At 39.5% G+C, this 16,804-nt stretch overlaps 1 protein-coding gene across 6 annotated transcripts in view; it reads left to right on the forward strand.

The window, feature by feature from the left end:
* The window catches only part of CSF1R (colony stimulating factor 1 receptor), a 59,606-nt gene extending 47,761 nt beyond the window's left edge, over positions 1-11,845 (forward strand). For 5 of the 6 annotated variants that reach the window (XM_060765430.2, XM_067463672.1, XM_060765432.2 and 2 more), the window contains 9 exons: positions 65-175; positions 2,331-2,496; positions 4,137-4,219; positions 4,897-5,000; positions 6,642-6,764; positions 7,507-7,618; positions 8,526-8,625; positions 9,582-9,687; positions 10,874-11,845. In XM_060765430.2, coding sequence (XP_060621413.2) covers positions 65-175; positions 2,331-2,496; positions 4,137-4,219; positions 4,897-5,000; positions 6,642-6,764; positions 7,507-7,618; positions 8,526-8,625; positions 9,582-9,687; positions 10,874-11,011 — 1,043 coding nt within the window. In that variant the 3' untranslated portion in view covers positions 11,012-11,845. The remainder of the gene's footprint in view (positions 1-64; positions 176-2,330; positions 2,497-4,136; positions 4,220-4,896; positions 5,001-6,641; positions 6,765-7,506; positions 7,619-8,525; positions 8,626-9,581; positions 9,688-10,873) is intronic. The other variant, XM_060765435.2, reaches the window with a different exon arrangement.
* Positions 11,846-16,804: the final 4,959 nt, after the last annotated feature.

A 16,804-nucleotide genomic window follows, 5' to 3' on the forward strand; every position in this document is an offset into this window, starting at 1 on the left:
GGGCTCACCAGCAGCTTTTCCATTTAATCTATCTTATGAATCACATTCTCTTTTCTGGTTTCAGCAACAGCACATACTGATGAACAGGAAGCCCTCATGTCAGAACTGAAGATCATGAGTCACTTAGGTCACCATGAGAACATCGTGAACCTGCTGGGCGCATGCACCCATGGAGGTAACAAAGTGCTATGGCAGCCACTAAACTCATGACTTCCATGCTGTTTCTCCTGTTTTGTTTTTATTGGAAAGTTTCTTACCATAACAAATGAGTCATAGATTCTGACGTCAAGCTGATCATGGGCACAAACAAATTAATTGTTTTCCCATTGACAATGTTGAACTATCAGCTGGCTATAAAGACCCTATGAAGTTGTACAGGCCTCAGGAAATTATAGCATGAAAGATATTTCAAATGATCACAAACTTGAGTTAAGAAGATCTGAATATTTCAGTGGTGTGGGATGAAGTAGATCTTTGACCAAAAAAGACAAGTTATCCTCACCTATTGTACTGTGCAACTGGAATAATTTTGTCTCCCCCCCCCCCCATTGTTTCTGTTTCCTTGTGTACTATTTGGCATCAACCGTAATAGCTAAACTACAAAATGTGCAGAACCTTGTGAGGTCATTCTTCCTATAGTTAGGAGAATATTTCTTTCAGTTCCTTTGACATAAAATAGCATTTGAAATAATTTCCACAATTAAAAAAAAATCAAGCATCAGGAATAGTTGAGTTGGGTTCCAGCTGTTAGCACCAAGCAAACAGCTCCACTCTATGGTAGTGAGTACTTGAACTGGACCAGGTTAGGAAAAAGCAATAAATATCTTCAATCTGAATTTTAAATTTCTACAGGTTTCTGGCTACTAACTTCACAAGTTGTTTTGACCAATTGGCATGAGAGTATGACATTTTTAAATGTCCATGTTGAATAAGTTGTTCTACAAAGGTTCTTTAAAATGAAATACATTACTTTTCTACATAACCATCTTTCCTTGTGATGCATTTTTCCCAGCATCATACCAACTTTTTAATGCCATCATCAAAAATGGCATATAGCCGCATATGCGAATCAGTTGCAGAGTTCTTTTTTTTATTCCTTATGTTTGTGCCTGTAGCTAGATATTCAGAGCACTCTGCATCTATCACTCTAGTACAGCCATTTTCAAACATTTCAGTCCACTCATAGATGACTGTGAGAGAGAACTTTATACTGAGCACACATGCAGAGATTAATTTCTGCTCTCAGCACACCTTCTGCCCACAGAAAGCATATGACAGAACGTTGTTTCTTTTTGGTGCAATTTATATGTTTCACAGCCATCTTCCCCAAAGCATGACAACTCTTATTCTCAACTGCAAGATCACAGCACTCTCTGATTATGCCACATGAAATAAAGTCGTATTAAGATAAGCAGAGCAAGACTTTATTTCAGATGGCATAATAATGCAATATGTATTCTATAAACATTAAAGAAAGGTATAATTTGTTTATCTTGAATACTACTTATTATAGGACAGCCCTTGGGCATTTCCACACTGCACAATTATACTTCTGTTATTCCAGTTTAACTGCCATGGTTCCATCCTGTGGAGTCCTGGGATTTGAGATTTAAGGAGGGACATTTACAATTCTTAGCCAGAGGGGTCCCTCGGTGCTGCTGGCCAAACTACAGAGTGCAGGACTTCATGTCAGTAAGAAGTCTTCTCTTCTAACCTTGTTCCAATAATGGTAGCATTCTGTAATGTCTGCATAACATGTTTTCTGCAGAGAGCCATTTTATAAGAAAGGGCATTCAGTCCCAGCTCCAGCACAATCTGAAATGGTTCAGTTCAGCAGGAACTGCATCACATTATTCTATTGTGTATGCATCTTTGATAAACAGGCTTTACATTTAATGCTAGTAAGGCTTCTACTCCCCCTTGTGCTATAATTCCTGTGCCCTGAGCAGTTGTGGCAAGATAAAAGTCCCGAGGAATAACAGAGGGTCATTCCACTTGGCACTTACCCTTTCTGTCTCTCTCCTAGCTAGCTAGCAAAACTATTTGTCCATTTGTGCTGTTTTCCACTTGCAGAAAGAAAAAACGAGAAGGGGTGGGGGACAAATAATTGCAGTCATTCTCCATCATTTCTTCAAATTTGGACTCTTGAATCTTCACTGAAAACAATACCTGGAGCAAAATAATATGTGCAGAACATACTACCATAGCTTGTCCTTCAAACACTCAAGAGTCCATCATCAGATAGACATTTCAGATTGATTAGAACAAATGATCATTTAATAACAGAAATTGAGTACATTTTCTGGTAATGTTTATTTTCTATTTTCTAGTCCCTGTCCTTGTGATTACCGAGTATTGCCCTTATGGGGACTTGCTGAATTTCCTGCGGAAGAAAGCAGAGTGTCTCATAATCCAGGATTTAACAGTAGAGACTTCCCTTGATAGTACAGCAACTGACTATAAAAATGTCTACATCGGGAAGAAATACCTCCAAAGGTAATAACAGAAGTCACCTATTGGCTATTAGAAGGATATAAAATAGAAGTAATTTAAATTGATGTTCCCATTTTAGCACTGTTTAAGGATTGTGTTCATTACTTAATTCTTCACATACACCAAGCCATCAACTCATTTTTTCATATATGGAGATAGGCAGCATGTATCTCTATGCATATGAGAAGTGGAGGGATTGATATTTTCATCTTTAGGAGGTATACCTTTGGACTCTCTATTTTAGGAATCAGCCAACATGGAATTGAGTCCTAAACTGCTCGGGGTGAGAAAAGCAATAAATATGGTTCATTCTGACCTATGGCTTCATGACATGAAATAAACCAGCCAAATGCTTGATCAAGAGATTGAGCGGATTGATTCCTGCATTCTCCAGAACCTTTCTCCCATAATGTCTTCTAGAGAGACCATAGGGTATCTTTTGGAAGCATACCAGGAATCAGGTCAAGCGGGAGAGGGCTTGTGTGTATCAGACAATGAGACTGATGCTTGTGCTCTCTAAGGCTGGTGCTGGAGTGCCCAGCCTTAGTCCTTTTCAGTCTTGGCCCAGCCTTAGTCCTTTTCAGTCCTTTTCAGTCTTGGCTAAATTGAACTCAAGTACCCCTTCTCATTCTGTCATCTGTTAATGAATACCAAGAAAGCATGTAAGCTGAAATGACCCCCCTATAGTTGACCAATTTATTGGTAGGATTAAGTGGAATTAGTTGTTGACTGGATGGATTCACATGTTCAGTCATGGATCTAAAGCAGACAGAGGCAACTTACAAAGGGTTGTGGGCTATACATGCTGCCCCAGTATCACACCTCTACCCTTGGGTTTTTGGTTTTGACTTTAAAGGGATCCTCAATAGCATGTGACAGTACTCTTTTACCATATTTTCACCCCAGCGTAGTTTAGGCTGGGGAGGACTTTCAAAACCAGAAGGCACCCAAATACTTCTTGTTCTTTATTTGTGGGGGGCATCCTCCCTACATCTAAAATATCCCAGGAAAGGATAACACAATAAGCACGACTTATTAAACCTTTTCCACTTGCAACCCCTTTTGCCTGCATTTTTTTTTTGCATGACCCCAGGTATATAAGTCTATAAAATAGGTATAAATTTTTTAAAAAATGCTGAAAATAAATAAACATTTGCAAGGTTTGTTAAATAGGCTGATTTTCCTTTTTGTGGGGTACAACTGAAGAATTTTCTACAGAGTCGACTGTAAACGCTTCATGTTGTTGCCAGCAGGTTTGTGTAAATGAATGGGGTTCAGAAATTTTTCACTGTTGCCAAATTTTTTACAACACCAGCATTGAGCTAAGGGAACCCCATTTGGGGTCAGGACCCACAGTTTAAGAAACAGTGTCCTAGAGGGCACAGGGATCTTTTCAAAATTAATACAAAAAATGGTGGTACGCAGGTATCAGAAGAAGTTCTGAGGGTCACATAAGGCTCATGGGACACTCTTTCCCCACTCCTTCCTTCCTAAAGCAAAGATGATGATTGGAAGTTTATATCAATATTAATTTACTGTATTAATCAAATGCCTGTAATTTTTCAAAGGATATTCTTGAGCATCTTAGGGGCATGGTGTAATTGTGAATACATTTTCCTTCTTTTTTTTTTTCTCTTGTTCAGTGACAGTGGATTTGGGAGCCAATCTGTAGACAGTTATTTGGAGATGAGATCAATGACCGCATCAGGTTCTGTGCAAGTGAAAGGTAAAAGGGTTACTTCCAAAGGCAATATGGATACCTCAGGAATGAGAAAACACATTTTTTCCTGTTTAGAACTATTGCTACTTTTCTGTTATGATAACTGTTTAATATCTCTCCTGCCTTAAACAGAACTCAGTGTAGCATATGTGAGTCTGTATGTGTCTTCAAATCCTATGCAAAACTATGCTGAGGGATTGTAATGAGTTTCACATTTTTTCAGAATGCTTTGTGGTTGGTGAGGGATATGAATGCACAATTCTCCAGTCCAAGTTGAACAGTTAGACCAGTTTTTTCCTCCCAAGAACAAAAATGTTTAAAGATTCTTTGGATGGAGTTTGCAGCTCCTGAGACAGTGTAGTGTTGGCAATTTGCGGTGATAATGGCCAGTGTCCAAGTCTTCCAGCTCTTTATCCAAATCCACTCCCTATTGTACTTTCTCTTCCTTTCAATGCCAGCTGAGCAAAAACAAAAACAAAAAGTGGGCTTCAGCAGTTTTACATTCATCATAATTCCTTAGTTTCCTTTACATAATTTTGCCTAAGGTTACCTCAATTCAGTTCATCATTATATTCTATATGTATGTGTTTGTGTATGCATATCATATTACAGAAGTTGATCACATAATCTCACCCATTTCATGAACATTGATGCTATCCTTTGTCTGACTTACATCTCCACAGTATCCGAAGAAGAAACTACAGACGGACAGCCTCTTAGCCTGCATGACCTGTTGCAGTTTTCCAATCAGGTGGCTCAGGGAATGGCCTTTCTTGCATCCAAAAACGTGAGTATCTATCTCCACCCTATAACAACATGACTTTAAAAAAAAACAGTTCCAAAACCAGTTGGCACTAAAAGGCACTGAAGCTGTGATAGGTAGAGTTCAGGCCACTATGGAGGAACTAAGGTATATTTTTTTCCTTACTGCACAGGAAACTATTCTGCCTAAACATTCCAGTTCAAACTCAGCACATGTGCAGGCTGCCAGAATATCTAAACATCTAAAGTACCAAGTTAAAATATTAATCCTTCAACTTGGTCAATATTCACATATATTTTCGCATATTTGTATCCTGTCCTTCTCACCCCCGAGAGGGGACTCATTCCCTAATCTTAAAGTTTTAGTGCCTATAGCTTTCAGGGTGATGAAAGTTACCAAACTAAAGAAACTTGTAGCATAGTATGCTTCCCCATCACATGCACTGTCTCATCGTTTGTCCCTTTTCCATGAGTGCTACAGTTTATACATTTGCTGGATCAATGTATTGTCGAAGGCTTTCATGGCTGGAATCACTAGGTTCTTGTGGGTTTTTTCAGGCTATAGGGCCTTGTTCTAGAGGCATTTCTCCTGACGTTTCTCTTTCTAGCTGCATCATGCACATGTGTTTTGTTGTTTAAGCTGAAGGAAGGAGGAGCACAGAGGCTATAGATTTATTAGTGCTGTGTAATATTGATGCTTCTGATCCCATCCAGAATTAGGAACTGAAAGCGGCAGTTAGCAGTTCTGGCCCCACCATGTCATAAATATAATTCAAAGAGTAATTAAAGGATTTCATTTGAGTGTATCTCGCAACTACCCTTCCACCCCAGAAGAGAGGTACAGCTGCTAGCTAGACAGCCATATTATTAAAAAAATAAACAATGGACATTTCTGCTAAATTTGCTTGGGTCCCAGAAAGATGCAGTTCATCATTAAAATTATATATTTATTAAAGTGATTAACAATCATAACAATAAATAAACAGCAGGTAGTTAAATATTTCCACTTCTGCCTTCTTAAGAAATAATAACATGTTCTACACTGCCATTTCAAATGCAGCTCACTCTTTATTTTTTGTTTTGGTAACTAAAGAAGGCAGATCTTGACACCTTTTGATAATTTATGTATTAAGCTCTCTTCATTAATCACTGTTATTAATACACACACATAGTTAATAAGATAACTATTGGGTTGCTGTAAACCGAAAAACCTACAGCAACCCAGTGATTCCGGCCATAAAAGCCTTCGACATCACATTGTAACAACTATTCATCACTGTATTGTATGAAGACTTTTACAAGTCATTTATAACTTTTGAAACCCCCATGTCTTAGCAGAATTTGTTCAGAGAAGTGTTTTTGTTGCCTTCCTCCAAGGCTGTGAGAGTGTAACTTGGCCTGGATTACCTAGCAAAGTTTCATGTTTGATCAGGGATTTGAATCCTGCTCTCTTGAGGTCCTGGTCTAACACTCAAACCACTTCACCATTCTGCCTGAGTAGACTCATATGCACTGCTTTCTGAAAAATCTCTTTTGCCCCTCCTCTGTCTAATAAACACTGACATCCCTCTGGTCAAACTTGTTCATATCTTTGTGGTCCTGATTATGAAACAAAAGTTAGAAAAAAGAGTACTGTACCATTTATTTTGCTCTCCCTTTAATCCAGTGCATCCATCGTGACCTGGCTGCTAGAAATGTGCTTGTGGCTGATGGACGAGTGGCCAAAATCTGTGACTTCGGCCTGGCTAGAGATATAATGAATGATGCAAACTATGTTGTAAAAGGCAATGTAAGTAACTGCTTGGATGCACATATTGGATACACAAAAAATGTTCTACACCAAGTAAAATTATTTTTCCATCTAATTGAATATTTTCTGCACTGGCACTTAGTAACCTCCTGTTGACTGTAAGCAGGCATGTAGCCAGGGGGGGGGCTCGGGGGGCTTCAGCCCCCCCCCCCCCCGAAATTCTCATGGTGGTTCGCGAAAAGGCCTTACTGGTGCATTATTTAAACTGTTATGTTTATTAATATCATGATTTGATCACCATTCTCAATATATCCCATATGTATGGGGGTATTGGGGTAATGATACAAAAGGTTTGCTAGGCTAGACCCTCTTTCACTCAGACTCAGCCCCCCCCCCGAAACTCAGCCCCCCCCAAAACCCCCCCTGAAAATTTTTTAGCCCCCCCCGAAACGAAATCCTGGCTACGGGCCTGACTGTAAGGTACAGACGTGGGAAACTAGTTTACATTGACTGACAGCAGCGACTCTCCAAAGTGCCAAGTGTCTCATTGCTGGGATTGAATGTGGGATCTTTTGCATGTAACATAGGTCTTCTAGCACCAAGCTATACAATTTCCCCACTCACAACAGAGTGAGTGAAATTAAATCTGACTTGGGGATCTGATTTAACTACTGAGGAGAAACTAGCTGAAACACACAAAGCAATATTTATAGAAGCTCCAGAACACACTGTTGACTAATTTCAGTTGTTTCCTAGCTCATTAAAGATTTTGACATTCCAGGCTCGCTTGCCAGTGAAGTGGATGGCCCCAGAGAGCATCTTTGAGTGTGTTTACACAGTTCAGAGTGATGTGTGGTCTTATGGTATTCTTCTCTGGGAAATATTCTCCTTAGGTAAGAAAACATCTATTTGTCTATCCATCTCTATTTTTTTCTACTGGGAAGGCCTTGGTTTGAGAGAAAATTTGGTTGGGAGACCAAAATTAGGTTTGTGGAGAAAAATCATGTAACACTATTTAAAAGGTAAGGAAGATGGGTGTAGTGTGTATGCAGAAAAAGAAAAATCAGGTACATACCAGAGTTTAAGTCAGTTTAGAGAGCAACCTACCAAAAGCCACTACCGACATTTCAGTTCTCAGTTGATATAGTTTATGGACATAAATCTTCACATTCTTTATGTTTTCATATCAAAACAAGCAGATCCTCCTTGCCTTTTTAGAAAATGAAGAATCCTATACTGTTCTTGAAAGATATCTCATTTTGCACTGTGCCCTTTGAAAACAATGTTGCAAAGAAATACACACAGCTTTTCTGTTCAAAAGACTTTTATGCAAACGTTTTTCCTATGCAAGAAATAGTATTTCCTACACAAAAAAAATGTTTTTCCTTACCAAAGAATCACAACATATTTTGGCACAAAGGCATCATTTGTATTTCTGTGCTGTATAATTATTTCAGAGAAATGTGAAGTGTGGGCAAAGTGTGAAGAATCTCACTGCTACATGATTTTTTGTGAGGGTTTCATCTTAGGAATGTATCAGGAAGCCCATATTTATACTAGTAAGCAAGCCATGGCAAATGTACAGTTCATCAGTAATACAACTCTGTCAGAAGCCCTTACACTGTGATTATCTTTGGAAACCCAGTATGCGAACTCCAAATCCTTGTTGTCTGTGGGGTATGCAAAATTTGCTCCCCACTGAGGATAGAATTAACTGTAGGAAATCCACACTAGAAGAAAAACAGTGCCCTGTCTTTTTACCCTTTCACAAACTCTTTCTATTTCTTATTTTGACTGCAGGAAGAAGCCCCTATCCTGGCATGAAGGTGAACAGCAAGTTTTATAGCCTGGTCAAGCAGGGATACCACATGGGAAGGCCAGATTTTGCTCCAGATGATATGTAAGTAACCAAACCTGGTGACACCTCTCTCCCTACCGCATTAAAGGAAAAGGAGGCAGTTGTATCAGAAGTGCCTTGAGATGTCTCAGTGTGTTTAATCTTGCTTCTCTAGTTTTACAGGGATGTCCATAAGCAACCAAACTGTTATCAGTATTCATTCTGAGATTCTTAAAATATACTTGCATTTGTATGACAGCCACTTTCCTGGTAGAATGGTAGAAGTGATTTAGTAAACCTTTAATTCCAACCAATGAGGACCTCTTCACACGGGCATGATTTTGGTGATGGCAGCAGATGTTTCTTAGTTCTGCACAAAGTCTGATGGCTCCCATCACACCCCAGATAAGTACTTCTGGGGCAGCTCCATGGCTAAACTGCCACAAAACCCTGCCACCACCGAAGAATTTCCAGTGGCAATCAACAGGTAGCTCCCCATTTTTCCATTAGGTTGATGAGGTGGGGGGAAGTCGGGACAGTGCGGGGTGTGGGGCAACAGGTTCCAACACACCCTAGGTGGGTGCTGCCAACATTACCACAATCCATGGAGATACTGGATTGTTCTGGTGGCATGTGTGAAGAAGTCCTAAGTCATTTCTTAGAATGGACCATCCTGAATTTAACCTGTCCAGTACTGTCACATTTTGCTGAGTTATATTGTGCAGAAAACATGTAGAAATCTCTGCATCTCAAGATCTAGTTATCACTAGTGAAACGTGATTTATTTAAATTAGCCATAACTTATAAATGAATTTAGTGCAGTGGGGGAATCTCTCAAAATGATGGGACCATAATGTGTGGGGCTGCTCATTTGATGCTAGTCCCTGGTGCTTCACTCGGAAGAGAGGATCATGATTCTGAGGATAAGACACAGGTGGTAAGATGCGAATAGTGAGCAGACCAAAGCATCTCACTATGTAACTGCTGATATACAGTCTTTTGTTCCTCCTCTTCTTCAGGTACAAAATCATGACAGTGTGCTGGAACCTGGAGCCCACTCGCCGGCCTACCTTCAATCAGATCTGCACTTTCCTCCAGAAGCAGTTGGAAGCCATGAAGGAACAGGTGAGATATATTGTTGAAGGCTTTAATGCCCAGAATCAGTGGGTTACTGTGAGTTTTTTTGGCTGTATGGTCATGTTCCAGTAGCATTCTCTCTTGAGGTTTCACCTGCACCTGTGGCTGGCATCTTCAGAGGTTCTGTTGGCAGTGAGGCAAGTGGAGTGTGTGTCCTGTGGACATTCCACAGAATATACACTCCATTTGCCTCACTGCCAACAGAACCTCTGAAGATGCCAGCCACTGATGCAGGCGAAATGTCAAAGAATGCTACTGGAACATGATCATACAGCCCAAAAAACTCACAGCAACCCACAGGTGAGATACTTTACATCACTAATAGAAAGGCAAAAAGCAGATCATCCATTCTTGGGAAATTTGTTCCCTTAGAAGTTTCATTCTCTCTATCTGTCTCTTTCACATACACACCCTTCCACCTTTTTGCATCACCAGAAATGTCATGGGTGAAAGAAGATAATGTGCTCTTCATTATCCCTTGTTATTGTTAGGAATTTAAAAGTCTTCACTCAAGGTGTATTATGACTACACAAATTACAGTTTGCCTTTGATAACTGCTACCAAGTTGACTTCTGCTTATGGCACCCCTATGAATGAGGGACCTCAAAGTCACCCTATCCTCAACAGTCCCACTCTGGTCTTGCAAACCAAGAGCTGTGGCTTTCTTGATTGAATTGATCCATCTGGAATGCAGTCTTCCTCTTTTCTGACTGCCTTCTACCTTACCAAACATTGCTATCTTTTCTAACAAGTCATGTTTTCTCATTATTATGACCAATGTCTTTGCTATTTTCTGCTAGTAGTACGGTGTGATCTGCATATCTTAAATTGCTGATGTCCCTTAATTTGTATGCCTCCTTCCTTGAGTCAAATCCTGCTTTACATATGATATGTTCAGGATACAAATTAAACAGATAGGGTATAAAAATGCACCCTTGCAAGATCCCAATGCAATCTTGGAGGCTGTATTGCAGCAGTGGGTGGAGCTAAGAATTAAGAGATATTGAACAGGACTAAGGAGAATACATGGAAGGTCTTAGTAAATTGTGCAAGGTGAGATGTAATTCTAACCAATTACAGCATTTTCCTCAAAATCATTTGTAAGGGTACTTTAACCCCAATGGTAATACATTCTAGAAACTAAGGCATGGGGTTTCTTTTCCTTGCTTTAAAGGATTATAAAAACTTACCATGCAATGCAGAAGAAGAAGAAGACAGTGGATGTGAGCCTTCCAGCTACTGCGAAGAATCCTGTGACTCTGGAGAAAGTGAACAATTGCTTTTGAACAGCAACAACTACCAGTTTTGTTAAAGGTGATATGAGCCTTGCCCTCATATTCACTGAATTTCCACTGAAATACAGATATAATGTACTCATGCCTTTGGCAATATTTTGCATCAGGTGATTTAAGCCACAGAATGTAGCCTTGCCATGTACCGATAATACAATTCAGAATCATTCTCTATAATCCACAGGAGTGTTAGCTGGAACCATAATTTTTAAAACTGAGAATGGAGTTGTGAATTTCAAACTTTTTTCTTTCTGTGATACACATCCTATAGGGCAGCTCTGAAAGCCTTATTGTCTTTACCTAAACCATTTTGTCTGTCTGTGATAATTGGTAAAATCAGCTAAAATGAAAATCAATAGACCCAACCCAATTTAGCTCTAGATCAGGGAATTCATTCACCATAGGTCAGGAGTTCTCCACCTTTAGCTCTCCAGATGCTTTGTACTTCAATTCCCAGAAGTCCAAGTTAGCATGGCCGGTGGTCAGAGATTCCTGGGAGATGAGGCCCAAATACTTTGAGGGCGAAACTGTGGGAACCACTGCCTTAGATGAATCCTGGCTTTCCAAAGGTATGACTAATTCTGCAAGAACAAAGGTACGCTCTAATTATCCATAGAGAAGGAACTTCTAAAAAATAAGGAAAGAATCATAAAGTTTTCCCCTCCTTTAAGATAACTACTGCATACTGTGCTAAAGAAGAAGAAGTAAGGAAAAGTGTATTGTCGAAGGATTCCATGGCCGGAATCACTGGGTTGTTGTAGGTTTTTTCAGGCTATATGGCCATGTTCTAGAGGCATTCTCTCCTAACGTTTCGCCTGCATCTATGGCAAGCATCCTCAGAGGTAGTGAGGTGACTACCTCTGAGGATGCTTGCCATAGATTCAGGTGAAACGTCAGGAGAGAATGCCTCTAGAACGTGGCCATATAGCCCAAAAAAATCTACAACAACCCAAATGAAGAGTGATTTTTCGTTAGGCATAAATTGGGACTAATCTGTAATCTACTTTTGAATAGAGTATTTAGGTTTAAAATGTAAATTCCACTGAGGTCAATGAGATTTACCATAGAGCAGGGTGGCACATAGTGCAGAGTCTTCCTGAAGTTGCCTCCCCATGCCTGAAAAAAGGGAAAAAGAAAAAAAGACATTTCCTATTCTGCTATGTCTATACGGGGCTCCCTTCCCTACCAGATCAGCAGCCTGTTTTCCTATAACCCTGCTAAATCAAACCCACAAGTAGACCCACTTCTGTTTTTCACATTTTTATTTATTTTTGTTTTGCATCTTCGGGCTTGGTGAACCTATGGAGAAATCTGCAGGTCAAAATTTGGTCCCAGGACGGTTGATGATACCTTAAGCAAAGCACACCACTATGGCCATTAACACATCACTGATTTCCAGTACCCCCCCCCCCCCCCCCCGAGAGTAAGGAATAGACATGAAATACTTCGGTTCAGACTTTTGGGGAGGAAGGGATGGATTAAATCCCTCATTTTAACTGGAATAATCACCCTTTCAAAAACAAAGTAGCAGAATACACACACACCAGCTGCCTTTTGCCACCCATCTCACCCCTGCTATCCCAATACTATGTTGGGAGGGACAACAAATCCTTTTCTTCCTGGCTTTGTACTAGACTTCAAAGTTGGATCAGCAGATCAGGGAAGCGAATGACAGAAGAGAGCAAGAAAATAGAATATGTGTATGAAAGTGTGAGCAAGCGAAGAGGTACAGTATCTGCTTTTGAGTCTTACAACTGCCATCAGTTTTACCCTTGACTTCTCATATAGGTCAAGGATCCACTTCAACAGGCTATGATTAAAACAATTTGACTGCACAAGGAAAAATAATTCTGTTAAACTCAGAAGAATTACAAGTCTGGCATGAAACATTATTACACTGCCTATACCTGGCATTCAACACAGCACTGGGATTTTTTGTTCTGCCTCAATCCCATCTATCCATATAGATGAGAAAAGCTGGTCTTCACTACTGGTTCTAACAGAGCTTGCTACAGCTTTTGAATTGGCTCTCCAGTTCACCGGAGACGTTCCTGACACATTATAAAAAGAGCCTAGCCTGATTAGGCTCTGAAGTATAAGCTTTTGTAGAAATAGGGAATATTCGAGTAGTAGTCTGCAATATTGACTTTTCTTGTTGATCTTAACTTGTCCAGTCAAAAACTGAGATTGGAAATACTCATACAGGCTCATTGTTATATGATGATTTATTATTTCCACTGTGAGATATTTGGAAATTAAGCTAAAGGTGTATATTTCATTAGATTTTAGGGTAAAGTTGCAAAATTGTAGTCTACTAAATGTCTTTGTGCATCGGTTCCCAGCTGTCTTAGCCACCATAGTGAAGAATGCTGAAAGTTGTAGACCAAAACATCTAGGGTGGCCAAAGTAGCCCATCTGTCCTTTAGGATAATAAATTGGCTCTGCTCAGATAGAATGATGAGTCCTGTAGTTTTCTCAGTTTTTTTCCAGTTGAATTGTATTTCCCTTACTGAACTAAATGTAAAAGTAATCACAAATCCCACGCTGCCACTGAAGGCTAAAATGGCATTTAAGTGCCTTCCAGCAGTTAAGACTGGTTCATTGGCTGCAATCAATTCTTGAGAAGACAGTCATATTGTGTGAGTGAGTCAGATGGCTAGGCTGCCTTGGATTGCATGATCAGGGACTGTCTGCTCAAGAACTGATTGCAGCCAATGAACCAGTCTTAAATGGTCACATCTGCACTCACCACTTAATATGGAAGGGCAACAGATCAGCTCTGTAGTGGCCAAACACCACATAGAGCTGATCCAGGGAAATGCAAGTCAAAGCCACTTTAATGCAGCCTTGACCATGTTAACCAAGGGATTGTTTTCAACCCATGTAAACAATTGGGACTGATTCTGAGACTGTAGGCACACTGTGCCAGTTGCTTGGTTACACAAGTTGCTGGTCCATTTCTGGGCTGGCTATTTCTTTTCAAGGCCTGCACCATGTGCCACCAGAAAGAACTGCATACAACCAGAACTTTCTTGAGCCTACAATCAGAGGTCCTCCCCTATCAAGGATAGAATGGATTAATGTATGAAATGTTTGTATGTGCTGTTTCAGAATATCTCAACTGTCATGCACACTTATTCTGCAAACTGATCACATGAAATCTAGTATCTCTTCATTAGCAGGAAATGCCTCTCCCGTTTCCCTAGAATGCTACAGTGGTCGATTTTGACATAATTGCTCTGCTGGATTTTATCATCTTTTCCCTTTTATACCTTGTTGCTCTGTAGTTTTTAACAATAAACTTACTGTATTTTGTTTTAATATGTAAGCTGCTTTAGACATTTTATGCTGAATTGTAGTTATTACACTGTACTATCTGGAGATAAGCTGTTCCAATGTAACTCATTTCTGGAACCTTGATGACTAAAAAAAACCTCAGGCAATTTTTTGTTAAGACTACTGATATTTGATTTTAAATAAGTAATGTTCGATAAGAAAATAACAATGCAAAGTATATATACAGCAGAATAAATGGGCAGTTTGGTATGGAACATCTGCAGCTGGCCCTCTACATTTGTGGATTTGATTATTCCCAGATTTGATTAAAATGTTCTCTCTAGGAATCCTTAGGTCCTCCAGTGTGATTCCATTGTCAGCTTCTAGTGGACCATAAATTCATCCAGGAGGACCTAGACATGTTCAGACAGGTGTTTTTTCTGGATTCTTTATTCATGGTTTTTCACTTTCATGGGGATTCTGTGCCCTTAACTCCAGTGAATGTGGAGGCCAGACTATAATAGGCTTTAATCTACAGTAATTTAGTGGTTTTGAAATTCTAGCAGTGTAGCCATTGTGCAGCCCATAGAAACACGTTACTTTGAGAAGTGTTTTGATGTATATATTTGCAGTGTTATTTTCCCACAGTGTACTTTTAAAATAAACTAGCATCAATCAGCTTTTTATAGATTGTAATGCTTTTCACAATGTTTTAAAAGTCATTGATGCATATTAGGTTTTATGTAAGCTTATCTAGCTTTATTAAACATCCACCTTTGATTGAAGTCCTATGTAATTGAAAGACTAATCTCAGGAACTTTTTAGAACCAACTGGCTATATAATTAGAATGTTAAAAATGCATTTGCACTGACATATTGATGGGCACCACATATTTTGCTCAGTGAGTTAACTAGTTATCACCACTCGAGATGTTCTCAGGTCATATTTAAATAGTTATAACTACTGTGTATTAAGCATCCAAAGTGTAAAAATTGTTTAGTTATAAGTAAATGTGCATTGAACTGTCTTGAAAAATAAAATAAATTTGATTAGCCAAAGAAACTTGTATTGCCATTTTCTTTAATCTCTCTAGTTTTTTTTGTTTCTGTTCATTGTTGCTTCCCCCCCCCCCCCCCCAAGATAAAATATCATTTCTTCTATTACAAAATGTTGATAGTTTGATTTCTGCTCTAACCAGCCTTTCTAAACATCTCCCATTAATGTAGTTGCTTCAAAAATGAGAACACAGATTGGTTGCCACATATTAAACCCCATGAACTCTAACTGCCCAATCCTATGAGTTCCAATAAATGCAAATCTAAAGGCATGATTCAATTTTGTATCCTGCTCACTATTGGTCTTTTTTTGCAACAAAAGTAGATCCCAAAGTACAGAAGGATGTAATATATCAACAATTGTGCTTGGACAAAAGGAGGGCTCGGTTCCTTTTATTTGCCATTAGGTTCTAATTGCACCATCTTCATTACCATTGTATTATTCTTTTTGACCAAAAGGATTACATTATGTGTGATGTCATATGTATGGGTACGTTTGATCAGACTACTGGGAGCTCACTGTGTAACAGATTTCAATTAAAAAAATCCTCTAACTGGACAAATGGATTGGTGTCACAGCATTGTAGAAATCATGATCCAAATTCAAGGTCAGAAGCCCGAATGTTACAAAGGAACCAGCAGAGGCTAGAAATGTCTTGTATTTTTTTTCCTGCTTCTCTTGTAAAACTGGATTTACAAAGGTTCAGTGGATCTCTCAAAGTGAGATCTGAGAAAGCCACTTGCGATATCTATGCTGAGATCCAACATCAACCAAGTAAAGCATAACTCTGTGTCCTTTGCCCACCCTCAGCCATCCCATGCTGTTTTCAAGTCAGATCTCATTGCATACTTGTGGGGAGGTAAGAAAGAGGGAAGATAAGATTGGTCTGGTTTCTAGTGTCAAGGATTCTATCCATAAGCCTTATCCCCTCCACTAAGACCAAAGCAGTTGCATTTTCATAATTTAAATTGCTTTCTCATTCTTACCACCGATAAAGCAGGAACCAGAGCCATCCAGAAGGACTAAAAAGCTGCTGGGAAGACACTGGATGGTACACAAAACTACTTATTCATTCCCTGTGCCTCATCCAAAACCAGACATGTGCACAAGTCACATTTGCATGCCCATATCTCACTAAGAAGTTCAAAAGATCAAGAGAGATGATCATTTCATTCATTTAAAACAATCTGGGGAAACTCAGAAGAGTTAAAACACAAATGTATAGTCCTCTTCCAAGATGGTACATGCTCCCCTTCACAAAATCAAAATATTCTTTATGTCTATTTGAGAGGCCTGTTGAGGAGTTGAAGGCCAAAACATATGGGGACCCACAGGTTGAGAACCACTGCTCTACATCAACACAGAAAGGTCAGGAGTGGGGCTGAAATATCCATCTCCACGTGCTTCTATGCCAGGGATGGACACCTTGTATCCTTGTGTATGGGACCAATTTTTCCTGCTTAGTTGGGCTGCCCCTACC

The sequence above is a fragment of the Anolis sagrei genome, chromosome 2 (genome assembly GCF_037176765.1).
Source record: "Anolis sagrei isolate rAnoSag1 chromosome 2, rAnoSag1.mat, whole genome shotgun sequence".
NCBI lineage: Eukaryota > Metazoa > Chordata > Lepidosauria > Squamata > Dactyloidae > Anolis > Anolis sagrei.